This window comes from Bos taurus, unplaced genomic scaffold, assembly GCF_002263795.3.
Source record: "Bos taurus isolate L1 Dominette 01449 registration number 42190680 breed Hereford unplaced genomic scaffold, ARS-UCD2.0 Leftover_ScbfJmS_264, whole genome shotgun sequence".
Taxonomy (NCBI): domain Eukaryota; kingdom Metazoa; phylum Chordata; class Mammalia; order Artiodactyla; family Bovidae; genus Bos; species Bos taurus.
The window spans coordinates 490,105-507,347 of record NW_020191578.1 but is presented as its reverse complement, the minus strand read 5'-3'; the positions used below and the strand labels follow the sequence as shown (position 1 = coordinate 507,347).

Below are 17,243 nucleotides of genomic sequence, written 5' to 3'. Positions count from 1 at the left end.
GTCTTTTCTCAGGCTTACGTGTGCCATTGTCAGAACGTTTTATATTCACATGAAACTGTCCTCAAATACAATAAATGTCTGTAGGTGGGAGGTTCTGAAATCCTGGAGAGAAGCTAATTTCTTAGCAGCTTGTTTATCTTTGTTTCTTAATAGGTGATTCCTCATATTTTTTTAAATAAATAATTCAGTTTTTTGAGGTTTCTTTAATTAATATGCTCCTCTCCCCTGCCCCTCCCCCATTTTATCACTTATTCTTTGTGTGTGAACACCTGAATTTTCTGGTGGCCCTTCTTTCTGGTAGGATAAGCTCCCTCTCAGAAAGTGCTCTCAAAGATGTGGAGTCATGGTTGTTCAGGAGGCCTTAGTTAATATATAAATTATACAGTTTTGAATATTTGCAACTTCTCCTAAAGGGAGAAAAGCAATAAAAATGAAATCTTTTCACTTCTCTCTTCTAATAGAATAGAAAATGACTAATAATTAAATGGAGGTTTGATGACCATCCAGTTCTGTTATCTATAACACATGGCCCTTCTGTAGCCACACATTACTGATTGGTGTCCATAAATATTCTTTTCTTTGACAAAATGCTCTTGTTTTTCATTCAGGTGTGAAAAGTGGATCAATAAAATCTTACCATTCATTTCTCTAATTCTTTTAGTGTTAATATAAATTTGAAGGAAGTGGCTGTAAGCAAAAGTGTTGAAGATGATGAACAAATTTGCAAATCATCCAAGGCCTCATCAAACTCCTGTTTTTGTCCTGTGTGGATGCTAAGAGACCTGGGATATTCTGAACCATATAAAATCAGATATAAAGATAAAAAAAGAAAAATATCTCATTTACAGTCTCTAAACATCCATAAAAAAGACTCTCTGATACTAACTCATATGGTATTATATGTGTTTCAGATGATTTCAGTAGAAAGGGGGATTGAATATACAAACCTTGAGAAAGAAGCATCCTGGGAATATGAGTATCGTCCACCACCATCCTGGCCTGATGAAGGATGGATTTACTTTATTAATGTTAACTTCAGGTACAGCTTGGACGGGCCTCTGGTGTTGAAGGAGCTGGAAGCATCTATTGACACAGGAGAAAAGGTTAGTTTAAGCCATTTGCCTCTTTAAAATCCAGCTAAAGATTTAGCATCACGTCTGCTCTTGGTTTCCTTGTCAGTGTGTCAGGGAGAGGGGGCTCTTTGTACCTCATGGATGCAGATTTAATCAGTGATATGTAGGTGAATCTTTCTTGGAAACTGACCATGGAATGGGATACAAGCATTTTTTATCCCCTGTATTGTGAGCTCCCTCATGATGGTTGGTGGGCCCTGGGCTCCTGGGCTCAAATTTAACCTGACCCAGAACACTATATGTGACACCTGATTATTCATACAAAGTCTGGGAAGTCAGTCCTAGCTCCCTGTCCCTAATTCTCCACTATCTCCTTTCCATCTTTTCTTCTTTGTATTTCTGAAATCTTCTCTTCCTCCCACAGTGCCCTCTGTTTGCAACCTGCTCCTCTCTCTCTTGGTCTTTTCTGTAGACTTGTCCTCCTATACATCCATGCTGAGCTGCCATCCCCCTGCCCTCCCCCAACAGACTGAATCTTTCTTTAGCACATATCTGATCCTTACTGGGCTGGGAGAGCTGCTGCAGGAACCAGTGCACAGCCCTAAGTCCACTCCATCAGGGGCCATGGGGTGAGCTCATTGTTACTAGAGTGGAGCCCAGAATCATGACTCAGTCAAGGGTGAGGAACCAGGGCCTGTGATGGAGGCAGGACCTAGAGATTTGCTCAAAGTCTAAAGCAAATTGAACAGAGCAAGGAAGATCCACATGGGAGATGGCAGAGAGACTTGTGACCTGAACCAGCCAGTGTCCATGTCTGCTGTGATGTTCCTTTATACTCAACTTGAGGTCCTTGGCCTGGAACAGGGCAGACTCTTGAAGAAGAGAATAAACCAGAGCAGACAAGTTGGTAGGAAGCTCTTCCTCACCTCCATCTGCAGCCAGAATGTCTCCTGACTTACACACACCACTACTCGGGTTGTGTGTTAGTTCTCCCAAAGCACCACATCCGCCCAGCTTCCAGTGTGCAGTCTTCCCTCTGCCTCAGAGACCTTCCCCTCTGTCATCTGGATGGTGAAAGTCTCCTCATTTTCTGAGGCGACTCTAGTGCATCTTTGAGACCCTCAATTCTTCTTCAGTGTCTTATATACTCTTTGAAGGTAGCATTCACAGTACAGCTATGTTCAAAGCAGCCAAAAATTGGAAGGAACTAATCCTTACAGTGAAATATCCAATGTTTAAAAGGTGGAAACTTCTGACCTATGGTTAAACCTTGACAACATCTTACTAAATGTCAGACACGAAAGGCACAAATACTCTGATTCTGCTTTTGTGAGGTGGTGAAATTCTATGAATTTGACAAAGTGGTCAAATTCAGGAAGACAGGAAGTAGGATGGTGGTCTCCAGGGACTTGGGGAGTGGCAATGGGGAGTTGTTTGTTTAATGGTTATAGAATTTCAGTTTTATGAGGCAAAAAAAAAAAAAAATCTTAATCTCGGTTGCATACCATGTGAATGTACTGAACATTAAATCATCCACATAGAAATGGTTAAGTAATTAAATTTTATGTTATGTGAACTTTATCATAATTAAAATGTAAGATAGCATCTGTGTTGTGCTTTGTAATTTGAGGTCTGTATCTCATGGTACCTTGAGGCTTTTTAAAATCAAGGAGCATCTTATTTTCATCTTTGTTCCCTAGAAAGTGGCATTCTGCAAGGGTGAGTAACACACAGGTGTCAGCAGCCAGTAACCAGAACATACACACAAGACAACTGCACGAACAACTGAAAGAACTGCTCTTTAACTCTTTCCACCACAACCCCCTAGTGGACTATAGCTGTAATTTAATGAGTGATACTCTTGTAACATGAAAATACATATTCAACTTATTGCCAGAATGATACCCAGGGAGCAGCTTCAGTTAGTTGCAGCACTAAAGGTGACTCATAATTATTTCCAGTTCCTTCATAGTTCAGGAAGAAGCTGAGGACTGTTTTGTTGGGAAAACATTAATCACAGCTCTTGATAGAATCCTGTCCCTGAGAGCACTGTAGGTGATGTTAGCATACTCTCAGACAATGTGTCTGTCAGATTTCCTGTTGTAAATGTGATTCTGTTAATTTGCACTTGTCTTAATTTTCCCCAAAGCCATAAAATAGGAATTTTTTAGGAAACTCTGCAGTACAACTTATGAACATAATAGATTCTATTCTTCCTCCTTAAAAACTGCAAATCATAGGATTATTGAGAATCCAAAATGTTTCAGGGCAAATTGAGTTTGGAAACTGAATTAATAACTGTGGTAGCTTGGCTTTTGATCTCTGACTTGGTCTATTCCCTGTATCACAGATCAGTTCAGTCGCTCAGTTGTGTCCAACTCTTTGTGACCCTGTGGACTGTAGCACCAGGCCTCCCTGTCCATTACTAACTCCCGGAGCTTACTTAAACTCCTTCAAGTTGGTGATGGCATCCAACCTTCTCATCCTCTGTCGTCCCCTTCTGCCTTAACAACATTAGCTTCATTTCTGTGTTTGGAGATGATATCCATGCAGTGTGATCAGGAAGTGATTCTACTCCATCTGTGAACATCCCAGGTTCCCTCTCCTGCTAACCTGTCCCACCCCATCACTCTGGGTCACCCCTTTGGTGCTGGGTTTGATTGAAAGAGGCTGCTGTGGAGGATGCGGAGTGAGCCTGCCCAGCTGAAATGGGGCTTTATTCTCTTTCCATTGTTTCCTCTGCTGTCGTGATTCCTGAAAGTTAGAGTCAGTAGGAGAATGTAGTAGGTACTACATATAATTCTAATTCATGGAAGAAATAGCAAGTAAAAATAAAGACCCCAGATGAGGTAAATAGCAGCTTAATCTTCCCAGTTAGATTCTGAACACTGGTTGTAATTTTCATTTAGATGGTTTTGTGGTTGACTTAATGATTTTAGAGTTCTGGGACATTTTAAGGCATTTTTCCAGCTCTCGAGATAGAATGGTTTTGGTTTTTTATTTTTTTCTTGTTCAGAGCTCTTACTTCTATAATATACTTTTAGAGATACTTACTAGACCTTGCTGTAATGTGCAAAAATATTTGTTTCCTACATTTTCTCCTTTTTTACATACTCAGCAACCCCTCTCCTCACTCCCAGATTATCCCACTTCCCTTGCTGGCTTTCTAATTCCTTGTGACTCAGACTATGGTGTCAGAGCCAGCAGCTCCTACATCTCCTGGAGCTTTCTAGAAATGCAGAGTTTCAGGCTCATCCAGACCTCTTTACTCATTTGAACAAGACCTTCTGGTAAATTCCTTTCTCTCCCATAGGCATTTCTGATGAGAGATAACCTGTGATTTCTATTAAACATCCTTTGACAGGTTGAAATTGAGCTCAGGAGTTACCCAAGTCCCTGCTATGACTGAGCATGAGGCTCTAGAAAGTTCTGTGCCACTTCCCCTATAGATTTACTTACTTTCATATTCTGCAAATTGCACTTATACTTTATAATTCAACTCTGTGTGATTCCATTGCATTTCTTTGCATCCTCTCAGTGGAGTCTGTCTTCATCATGGGAAGTTTTCATCCTGCTGTCTGTCCTTCCCCACACGAGCCTCCTGCAGGGACTGGAGGGATTTCCCACAGGCTCAGCCCAGTCTGGACCTGGAGTCAGAGACAGCCCTGCACAACAGTGTATGTGTGGCTCTTTCACCACCTGATGGGATCAAAAATGAGTCTTGCTCCCCTAGTAGGGCAGGAGGTCTGTTTGGTTTGTCTCCTGGGGAACCATTGCCCCAGTTACCTGCAGGTTTCTCTTCCAGCCCACCTGGGGTGCTGGTACTTCCTGCGGACAGCCAGCCCACCTGACCTCAAGTACTCTCTCTGCTCAGTGATGTCATCCCTCTTGTCCCACTCACTGTGTTATATGTACCCATGTCCACATCATGCTTCAACTTTCTGGGCACAGGATCTCTATGGTAGGACTGTTCCTTTAACTGCAGCTACACCTCTCCCCACTTTCTCTGTTCTAGCTACACAGAGACATGATAAGATACCAGGCCATCCAGGTTTAAGGAGTTCATCAGCAGAATGGAAAAGAGGCCGACAGATGTGGGTTTGAGTCCCATCCTATGACTTAATGGACTCTGAAATTTCAGGCAGACTAATTTATTTTTTTTATTTTTTAACTTTAAAATATTGTATTGGTTTTGCCATATATCAACATGAATCCGCCACAAGCCTAGTCTTCTTTTGGAAAAATGGAATTGATAGGACCTAACCCATAGGCTTGTTGTACAACTTAAATGAGATAAGACATGTAAAGCACCCAGCACATGGGGCAGAGTAAATGCTTGACCAATGATGGTTGTAGTTTTTATACTGTATAAAATGACTATAAACATTTACATGGTGGGAGTTGTTGTCTGTCCCATGAGAATAAGGTGTTGGCCATTCAAAGTTTTATTTATGGCTGTAGGATCCATCTGCCATGTTTCTCTTTGTCCAACTTATCATATGTCTAAATAATATGGTTATATTTTTTCCATAAATTTCTCTGGCCTGATTAAAAATCTCAGCTTCCTGCAGAAGCGTTTTTGTCTCAGGGCTCCACAGGGAATACAAATAAGAAAAAGTCAAGTCTAGTACAGATCCTGCTGTCAACATATACAGGCCAATTGAAGAAACAAGAAAATGGCTACATTAGTTTTGTAAGCTAGAAGGTGGTCAGAATTTTTATAGAAGTTTAGGAAAAGATAATACAACATCTGTTAGTATTTGGATAAGCACACATAGGGTACAGGGAGAGCATTTCTGAAGTATCAGTCATGTGAGACAGACTTAGTGATGTGTGGTCAGGGCTTCAGCAGGTGGAAATGCATATGAAAGGCATTCTGGGAGGTGAGACCAACATGAGCAAAGGCACGATGCCCTGATCCAGTGAATGAAGAACCAGGCACCTGCAGGGCATTCAGGGAAAAGAACTACCAGGTGTGTAACACACATTTTTACATTTAACCCTCACAACTACCTAGTGATGCCAAGGAAGCTGACTCATGTACATGAAGGATGGAGAGGTCAGTGGGGACAGTTTTGTAGAAGAGATGTCTTGGGGTGGAGTGACACAGAGCCAACCTTCGGGGGTTTAATCTGAGAAGTGAGAGCACGTGGACACTAGTGGGCAAGTGTGAGGGGCAGGGAGCCAGGAGCTATTGTGTTTCCAGTAAGACGTTCTGGGAAATTGACTCCACTTTTCAGAATCAAACTGATGTCAATTAAAACAAAGCTATTTGTTTTATGTTTATGTTTATGAATGTGCAGGGAAACAGGTGGAAGTTGAAAATGGTATCATTTTTCTGGAGGACTAGGTTGGCAATACTTAACAGCTTTCTCTTAAAATGTATGTACCTTATTCTCAGCAATTCCACATCTGAGAATTTATCTGAAGAAAGTAATTAAGGTTGTTTGCAAAGATTTAGCTTCAAGGATATTTGACACAGAGTTATTTATGATAGCAAAATATTGGAGATTGGCTAAATATCTACCAGTAGGAGTTTGTTAAATAAATGACCACATATATTGTAATACTATGTAGCCATTTAAAATAAATATTTTTATGAAATTCTAAATGAAGATACATTATAACAGTATGTTCATACTAATCCTATTTTGTTTAAATATGTGAATTTGTATCTTTAAGAACACATAACACAAGTCTGGAAAATAAAAACATAACATCTTAAGATTGGTTTTATCAGACTTCTAGGGTATATCTAGTCTTTATTTACTTTTCAAATTCATTTGCACTGATTATGATTAAGAAAAGAGTTTGTTTTATTTTGTTTTTTAAAAGATAATGCATCCTGACTCTCAGGTGGTGCATGTGGGCCTTAAAATGAGGGTTTGAACCATGAAACATTGCAAGAGTAGAGTTTTCAGGGCTTGGCAGCATGCTGGACTCAGGGAAAGCTGGAAGGAAGGTGGACAGTTGTGCCTATGAGTCTGGGAAAGAAGTAGAGTGGATAAGTCAGAGGAAGTGGCTGTTTTGTGTGGGGCATTAGATGTTGATCATGTCGAGTTTGGTGTGTGAAGAAAGACCCAGGAACAAGTGTCTAACAAGTTGGTGTGGTCGTCAGAGACGAACCCGGGCCTGGTTCCCTGCACGTTCACAAACCTGTGATTTATAGCTTCATTTTTTTGGACATCAGTTTAATTTCAAAAAATGGAATCACTTTCCCTTGACATCTTGCTGAAGACACAACATCTCCTGACTCCCTTACATTTCCCATTCTGATCCAAGTGGTAGTAAAAACAGAAAGGAGCTGTTACAAACCAGCTAAAATAAGATTTTTTCCAAGTGTCTTTGGTGTTAGGAATGTAGACTTACTGATATTGGTGACACTTTCCGTGTGGAATTGGTAAGGCCCATTGGTGACCCAGATAAGACATTCAGACTATGTTAATAGGTTTAATGATTTAACTGTAGAAATAGCCAGAGCCAGGTGTTTTGTTTTGTTTTTTCTTTGAGTTGCCTTTGTTGGAGGGGATGTGTGGCCACACAGCATGTGGGATCTTAGTTCCCTACCAGGGACTGAACCCATGTCCCCTGCAGTGGAAGCTCAGAATCTTAACCACTGGACTGCCCATGAAGTCCCTTGTTTCTTATTATTCTCCTCACTGGAGTTTGGAGCTCACAGTCCTGTGGTCATGAACAGCCCTCAATGCCCCTACATATCTCAGCCCATTTATCCAAAATCTACAAATGTTCCCATTTGCACAGATGGTTCAGTTTCAGTAGAGCTGATAACATGGGAACATACACACATTTTCATGGATACAGTTGTCACCTGTGTCTTAACGTGTGTTGATTTATGCATGAGAACACCCAGACAGACAGACACATGTTTTTATTGTGCTTCACAGATAATGCTGCTTTTTTTTTTTTTTTTAACAAACTGAACATTTATGACAACTCAGTGTTGAACAAGTACATTGGCACCATTTTCCCTACAGTATTTGCTAACTTCATGTTTCTGTCACCTTTTGGTAATTCTCACAATATTTCAAGCCATTTTATTATTATTATATTTGTTTTTCTGATCTGTGATCAGTGTTTTTTACTGTTACTACCCAATAAAGGCTTAGATGATGGTTAGCATCCTTTTAGCAGTCAGTATTTGAAAATTAAAGTATGAATTTTGTTTTTCATACATAATGCTATTGTGCAGTAAGTAAACTACAACAGAGTATAAATAAAATTTTTTACAAAATAATTGTATTTATTTATTTTTGGCTGGGCTGGGTCTTTGTTGCTGCTCTGGTTTTTTGTCTAGTTGCAATGAATGAGGGGTCACTAGTTGCAGTGAGCAGCTCTCTAGTTGCTGTGCACAGGCTTCTCACTGCGGTGGCTTCTCTTGTTGCAGCTTCCGGGTCTAGGGCGTGTGGGCTTCAGTAGTTGTGGTGCACCTTCTTAGTTGCTCTGTAGCATGTGGGATCTTCCCGGATTAGGGATTGAACCCATGTCTCCTGCACTGATGCATATTAGTCAGTCATGTCCAGCTCCATTGTGACCCCATGGATTGTAGCCTGCCAGGCTCCTCTGTCCATGGAATTCTCCAGGCAAGAATACTGGAGTGGGTTACTATTTCCTTTTCTGGGAGATCTTCCACACTCAGGGATCAAACCTGAGTATCCTGCATTGACAGGTGTGTTATTTACAACTGAGCCACCAGAAAAGCCCTAATCTTACCATTAGTGCACTGAATTTCTCTGTGCTTTGGTTTTAATGACTAGACTGACACTTGACATCTTTCCAAGGTGCAATTGCAAGTATTAATTTGTTTATAAAATACCTTTTGAACTGCTGCAGTGAAAGGTCCCATATAAGTAGCAAATTTTGTGTTGATGTTGACTTTATTATGTGCATTTTGTCTACTGTCCTCTGTCTAATAAGACACTGAAATATGCATTTTATACTTTTAAGATATTTCCTTTCAAGATATAATTAAGATATTTAATATTAGGAAGTTTTTTTAGTTTTTCTACCACAGAATAATTCTTCTTAAATAATAGGACTTTGAAAAAGTGAATACTTATTTATGTGTAATACTGCTGACTTGTTGATATCTCCATAAAATTAGTCACATAAATCTCCAGGCTGTAGGAATAAAGCTAATTTAAAGGCTGACTTCTTACGGACCACTTAGGAGATTGCTGGCCTTTCACTACCAGCAGATGGTCATTTTTAACTCTTCTTGGGACTAAGGAGCTCTCAACCAGGAGACAGTTGTCAGTGTCTGAAATTTTTGGTTGTCACAGTTTATTTAGGGGGTGCTACTGGTATCTAGTGGGTAGAGTTCAAGGCTACTGCTAAACATCCTACAATACACAGGACAAGCCCTCTTCCCCCTAGAATGCATTATCAGGCCCATAATGTCAACATTGCCGTTACTGAGAAACTTATAGACTACTCTTTATATGGAACTTTTAAAATTCATCATCATTAACCAGCATTTCTCCCAGGTTTGTTGCATTTTGTTAATTCTTGCTCTCTCCTGGATCTCTCTACAGTGTGGCATTGTAGGAAGAACAGGGGCTGGAAAAAGTTCCCTCATCGCTGCTCTTTTTAGATTGTCAGAACCTAAAGGTGGTGTTTTCATTGATGGGATCTGGACAACCAATATTGGACTTCATGATTTAAGGAAGAAAATGTCAGTTGCACCTCAGGTATGCACTCACATGTTCTTTTCATAAGCCACCTAAGTTTACTTATTTTTTATTTTTTTTTTTCAAATCAAATGAAAGGGTTAATCCTTTTTACTTCTAGTAGAGCATATGTTTAGCAGCAGGTATTTTCAACAGATACTTTCATCATATAGTAGGTTTTGTTTCTTTGTTTATTCATTAGTTTTGTGTGCATGTGATTTAATAATTTACTGAGATGGATTTCTGGACTCAGACTTCCTCGGGTTCCACAACTTTATCCACTCATAACCACATAATTCTGAGAACAAAAGGATAAATTGTTTGTTTAGTGCTGGAGAGGTTCCTATAGGGAAATGCAAATTGTAAGTGTCTTCCAGATAGAGCTTTGCCATAGGAAATGAAGACATCTTTTCAAAGTTGATTATGTCCCTGGAGGGTGTTCTGTGAAACTGTGGGGCTTTGAGAATTGAAGAGTATATGGATACTATGGGAGACTTTGACAAATCAGCCATTAATAAATAATTTTCTCCAAGCAGTCAGTACAGAATAGTGAGGAAGAGAAAGGGACTTGGAATTCCACCTCTGTGCTCCTCCGTTTTCTCTGTCTTACAAGGCAGCTAACAATACCAACCCTTCGAGCTGTTCTGAGGGCAAAATAGGTCAGTGCATGGTATAGAGTGCTTCATGCTGAGACCCAATGTGTGGCTGCTGTGATGGTGGAGCATTGAATTGACCGTCTCTCCCTCAGCTCTGATTCTGTTTTCTTTTCTTCTGTTTCTTAAAGAAGTATGCCTTTCAGAGAGTGTGTTGTAAATTGAATTATATGCTCCTTTCTTTTCTTGTGGTTTATCCACTCAGCATACTTTAGTGACTATTTGCTGAGCAATTACCATCCTCTAGGTATACTACTGTTGTTCAGTTGCCCAGTCGTGTCTGACTCTTCACGACCCCATGGACCTACCATCTCCCAGAGTTTGCCCAAGTTCATGTCTATTTCGTATGGTGATGCCATCCAGCCATCTCACCCTCTGGAAAAGCATCAGGGTCTTTCCCAATGAGTCAACTGTTTGCATCAGGTGACCAAAGTATTGGAATTCAGCTTCAGCATCAGTCCTTCCAGTGAGTATTCAGTGGTGATTTCCTCTAAGATTGACTGGTTTGATCTCCTTGCAGTCCAAAGGACTCTCAAGAGTCTTCTCCAACACCACAGTTCAAAAGCATCAATTCTTTGGTTCTCTGTTTTCTTTATGGTACAGCTCTGACAACCATACATGACCACTGGAAAGACCATAACTTTGACTAGACAGACCTTTGTCGGCAAAGTGATGTCTTTGGTTTTTAACACACTGTCCAGATTTGTCATAGATTTCTTGCCAAGAAGCAGTCATTCTCTAATTTCATGGCTGTAGTCACCATCCACAGTGATTTTAGAGTTCAATAAGAGGAAATCTGTCACTGCTTCCACCTTTTTCCCTTTCTATAGGCCATGAAGTGATGGGGCTGGAAGTCGTGATCTTAGTTTTATTAATATTTAGTTTTAAGCTGGCCTTTTCACTCTTCTCCTTCACCCTTATCAAGAGGTTCTTTAGTTCCTCTTCTCTTTCTGCCATTAGAGTGGTATCATCCAAATATCTGAAGTTGTTGATGTTTCTCCTGCCAGTCTTGATTCCAGGTGAAACTAATCCATCCTGGCATTTCTCATGATGTTCTCAGCATATGAGTTAAATAAACAGGGTGACAATAAACAGTCTTATTGTACTCCTTTCTCAATCCTAAACCCATCAGTTGTTTCCTGCAGCGTTCCAACTGTTGCTTCTCAACCTGCATACAGGTTTCTTAAGAGACAAGTAAGATGGCCTGGAATTCCCATCTCTTTAAGAGTTTTCCACAATTTGTTATGATCACACAGTCAAAGGTTTTAGTATAGTCAATGAAACAGAGGTAGATGTTTTTCTGGAATTCCTTTGCTTTCTCTATGATCCAGCGAATGTTGGCAATTTGATCTCTGGTTCCTCTGCCTTTTCTAAACCCAGCTTGGACATCTGGAAGTTCTTGGTTCATGTAATGCTGCAGCCCAGCATGAAGAATTTTGAGTATAACCTTATTAGCATGGAAGATGAGTGCAATTGTCCAGTAGTTTGAATACTCTTTAGTACTCCCCTTCTTGGGTATTGGGATGAGAACTGACCTTTTCCAGTCCTGTGGCCAGTGCTGAGTTTTCCAAATTTGGTGACATACTGAGTGCAGCACTTTGATAGCATGATCTTTTAGGATTTTAATAGCTCTACTGGAATTCCCTTGCCTCCACTAGCTTTGTGCATGCCAAGTTGCTTCAGTCATGTCTGACTCTCTGCAGATCCTATGGACCTGCAGGCTACGGTCCATGGGATTCTCCAGGCAAGAATTCTGGAAAGGGTTGCCATGCCCTCCTCCATAAGATCTTCCCAACCCAGGGATCAAACCCACGTCTCTTATGTCTCCTGCATTGGAAGGTGGATACTTTACCACTAGCACCACCTGGGAAGCCCAACTTTGTTGGTAGTGATGCCTTCTAAGGCCCACTTGACTTCACACTCCAGAATGTCTGGCTCTGGGAGAGTGACGACAGCATGGTGGTTATCTGTGTTATTAAGGTCCTTTCTGTACAGTTCTTCTGTGTATTCTTTTCACCTCTTCTTCATCTCTTCTGCTTCAGTTAGGCCTTTACCATTTCTGTCCTTGATTGTGTTCACGTATATAGCCAAGGGCAGTGGAGGCCAGGCATCCTGATCTTTCATCCTGCCCTCTGTTTTGACAGATTTGCTTTTTTTTTTTTTTTGATGTTTTATTTTTGTACTCCATAATCATCTGCCTATCAAACAAAGCTCAGAAAAACACCCTCTTGAGATGGGAAACAGAGAAGAGATGAGACACAAAGAGCCAGGCAAATGTGCTTCCTGTAATGTGCCCTGAAATGCCTGTTTATTGGGAAGCATTTCAGCATGGCACCCAAAGGGAAGGAGAACGTGGGCTTGGACCTTATGACTGAGTACAGCTGTTGCTATCTACCGGTGGCCTCTAAAATACCTGGAATTACTCTAAGTACTCTTGTTTTTTCTAATTAATTTATTTTTAATTGAAGGATAATTGGTTTATAATATCATTTTGGCTTCTGCCTTGTATCAACATGGATCAGCCATAGGTGTGTATATATATATATATATATATATATATATCCCTTCCCTCTTGAACCTCCTTCCTACCTCATCCCACCCCTCTAGGTTATCACAGAGCACCAAATTTGCATTCTCTGTATCATACATCAAATTTCCACTGGCTATCTAGTTTTACATATGGTAATGCATATGTCTAAGTATCTTTGAAACCAAGATACAGCTTTTCTGACTAAAGTGAAATGCTACCTAATAGCCCTTAAGACATCTACTATCAAAAAAGAAAAATGAAAGAGAAAGAAAGAAAATGGGTTGGCAGTATTGGCAAGGATGTAGAGAAATTAGAATCCTTGTTCATTGCTGGTAGGAATGTAAGATAGTGAAGCCACTGTGGAAAACAAGTTGGTCAATTCTCAAAAAAGTTAAAGATAGAATTATTATATGATCTAGCAATTCTACTTTAGAGTATAGACCCAAAAGAATTGAAAGAAAGATCTTGAAGTGATACCTGTACTTGCATGTTCATCGCAGCATTATTCTCAGTAGCAAAAAGGTGGAGGCACCTAAAGGTCCATTGACAGATGAATCAATAAACACAACGTGGTGCATATATGTATACAGTGGAGTATTATTCAGCCTTAGAAAGGGAGGAAATTCTGACTTGTGCTACAACACAGATGAACCTTGAGGTAACAGTGAAATAAGCCAGTCACAGAGGACAAATACTGTATGATTCTACTAATATGAGGTACCTAGAGTACTAAATTCATGGGGACAGGAATTAGAATGGTGGGTTCCATGAGCTGCTGGGAGTGGGGAGTTGTTGTTTAATGTCTACAGAGTTTCAGTTTTGAAAGACGAAAGGAGTTCTGTGGCTGGATGGTGGTGATCGCTGTGCAACACTGTAAAGGTACTTAATACCTCTGAATTGTGCACTTACAGCTGGTCAAGCTAGTCAATTTCATATGTATTTTACCACAATTAAAAAAAAAATTTAAAGGTATCCCTTTCAGGAAAAATGGGAAGAACTTTTTAGCACGTTCAGTCTCCATATTTAAAGATTTTCTCTGGCTATTTAATTCATGACTTGTGGTTACAGTAGAAAATAAAGGAGTTTAGATTCCCAAGTTTTACGTTTTGATGGTACTCATCTCTGAAATGTCCAAGTGAGATTAGTTAGTAGAAATAAAGGGCCTGTCTGTAGAGTCCTTTCATTTCCTTTGATGCAAAGCTTTCAAAACATACCCTGCCTTATTTTTAAAGCTTCTTAATTAGAATTGTATGCTGGTGTACATAAAATAACTCTATAGATAAAGAAATAATGTTAGAAGATCCTTGGCTCTGCCAATAATGTTTAGAAGCACATCTGAGCAAAGACTAAACATACCTTTAGTCTTTTATACCATCGTATGTAAAATGGTAGTCTTACGTACCATCAACATAGTTTGGTTCTGTTCTGTTCTGTTGATTTCCACCCTTCCTTAGAGCATGTTCAACATACACACTCCAGAGAGCATCCTTACAAAATAGTGCCAAACATTGTATACATGTAGATTCCTCTCTATGTGCCTTTGTCTCTAAGGTACAATATTGGTTGATAAAAGAAGGAGTATCTGTAGAGAACTAGCAATGTGCAAAGTTCCCAGGAAATCATTCCAGAGGCAGCCAGGGATAGAATGTTTGTGTAGACCGAGTGTCAATGTGACCCACAGTTTTATTCCTGCTCTGCCTCAAAGGACTGTGGGGCCTTGATGACATTACTCAGCTTCCAGACTTCAGTGTCCTCATCTTTAAACCAGGCCTGGGAATCATTGCCACACAGATTTGTTGTGAAGATGTATCTGGGCTTCCCAAGTGGTGCTAGTGGTACAGGACCTGCCTGCCAACGCAGGAGACATAAGAGATGCAGATTCAACCCCTGGGTCAGGAAGATCTGCTGGAGGAGGGCACAACAACTTGCTCCAGTATTCTTGACTGGAAAATCCCTTGGACAGAGGAACCTGGTAGGCTATGAATCCATGGGGTCGAAAAGAGTCTGACACTACTGAAGCGACTTAGCACACACAACTGGGTGAGATAAGGTTTGTGCCCATGTCTGGTTCTTGGGAATGCTCAGTCATCAGGAACTGTTATTATTCTTAATGATTGGCTTACTGGCCTTTGAATATTATTTCTGCTTAAGTAAAAAGAGTAATACTTTCTGGAATGACTTTACTCTTTAATTTCTCTTATGTGTTCATGGTGCTTGGTGATTTTCTTTATATTTATTGTTTACAATATAAACTAAATTGTTCATATGAATATAAATAGTAGAGCAAAGAAAAAAAAAAAAAACAATAGGAATTTGTGGGAAGGTGTAACAGAGAAATGTATCTAATGTTTCCACCAAAAGCAAAAAGAAAGAATAACACTTTCTTGTACTTTGATTTCATTTTCCCCTCCCAGCAGCTTCTTTCCTGACCACCATCTTGTACACATTGTTGCTTAACAGTCCTTCACCAAGACCTTGGGCCTTTTTTCTCAGCCCTTCCACACTCTTGGCTATTTTCTTCCTCTCCTTGAGGATCTCCTTGAGGATACAGAAATGTAGCTCTCATTTCTGCTCCTCTGTGCTTATTACAGTCCCTGACAAGTACTGATAAGAATTCATAACATTTGTAGAATCATTAACATGTTTTAACCCCTTATCCTACCATTTCCTGCTTAATTCTCACAATTCTGTAGTTATCCTTACATAACAGATTTAAAAACTGAGGCCCTAGGGGCTTGTCCCACTTATCAAGAAAGGGGCAGGGCCAGGAGTCAGATTTTGTGTGTGTCTGATTATTTTTTTCACAGTGTTTCAATTGTATAGCAAAATAGTAGGGTGCATTTCTTAAGCATAGATTTTTAACTTATCCTTCTCCTCTACTCTCCTCTTTGGTAAAAATTAATTTGTTTTCTATGTTTGTGAATCTGTTTCTGTGTTGTAAATAAGTTCATTTCTATTAATTTTTAAGATTCCACATATAAGTGATCTCATATGATATTTGTCTTTCTCTGCTGACTTATTTCACTTAGTCTCATAATCTCTAGGTTCATCTATGTTGCTGCAAATGGCATTATTTCATTCTTTTTATGGCTGAATAATATTCCTCTGTGTGTGTGTGTATACATCATATCTTTATCCATTCATCTGTCCATGGACATACCTTGGCTATTGTAAATAGAAAAGTTGTGAAAACTGGGGTGCATGTATCTTTTTGAACTAGAGTTTTTATGTTTTCCAGATATTTGCTGAGGAGGGGAATTGCTGGATCACCCAGTAACTCTTTTTCAGTTCTTTATGGAACCTCCATATTGTTTTCCATAACAGCTGTACCAACTTACAGTCCCACCAACAGTGTGGGAGGGTCCCCTTTCCTCCACACCCTCTCCAGCATTTATTATTTGTGGATGTTAAATGATGGTCATTCTAACCAGTGTGAGGTGATACTTCATTGTAGTTTTCCTCTACATTTCTCTAATAATTAGTGACTAGAAAGAAAACTCAGCACAGAAGAATTGATGCTTTTGAACTGTGATGTTCAAGAATACTCTTAAGAGTCCCTTGGACTGCAAGGAGATCAAACCAGTCAATCCTAAAGGAAATCAGTCATGAATATTCATTGGAAGGACTGATGCTGAAGCTGAAGTTCCAATACTTTGGCCTCCTGATGCGAAGAACTGACTCCTTAGAAAAGACCCTGATGTTGGGAAAAATCGAAGGCGGGAGGAGAAGGAGACGTCAGAGGATGAGATGGTTGGATGGCATCACCAACTCAATGGACATGAGTTTGAGCAAGCTCTGGGAGTTGGTGATGGATAAGGAAGCCTGGCATGCTGCAGTTCATGGGGTCGCAAAGAGTCGGACATGACTGAGCGACTGAACTGAATAATTAGTGATGCTGAGTATCTTTTCATGGGTCTGTTGACCATCTGTATGTCTTTGGAGAAATGTCTATTTAAGTTTTCTTCACATTTTTTGATTAGGTTGTTTGTTTCTTTGATATTGAGCTGTATAAGCCATTGTTCATACAGATATTGACTGTATTTATGTAGACTAGAAACAAAGTATCAGAAAGAGAAATTAAGGAAACAATCCCATTGACATCACATCAAAGGGGAAAAAAAAAACAGAATAAACCTACCTAAGGAGGTAAAAGGCCTGTATATAAAACCTGTAAGACACTGATGAAAGTAATTCAAGATGATACAAACAGATGAAAAGATAAAACTATATTCTTGGATTGAAAGATTCAATATTGTTAAAAATAACCATACTACCCAAGACAATTTACAGAGTCAATGCA

At 39.8% G+C, this 17,243-nt stretch overlaps 1 protein-coding gene across 1 annotated transcript in view; it reads left to right on the top strand.

The window, feature by feature from the left end:
* The window catches only part of LOC100848700 (ATP-binding cassette sub-family C member 4), a 164,021-nt gene that overhangs the window by 112,916 nt on the left and 33,862 nt on the right, over positions 1-17,243 (top strand). Inside the window, exons 25-26 of the mRNA XM_024989169.2 lie at positions 912-1,103; positions 9,626-9,781. Of these exons, the coding sequence (XP_024844937.1) occupies positions 912-1,103; positions 9,626-9,781 (348 nt within the window). The remainder of the gene's footprint in view (positions 1-911; positions 1,104-9,625; positions 9,782-17,243) is intronic.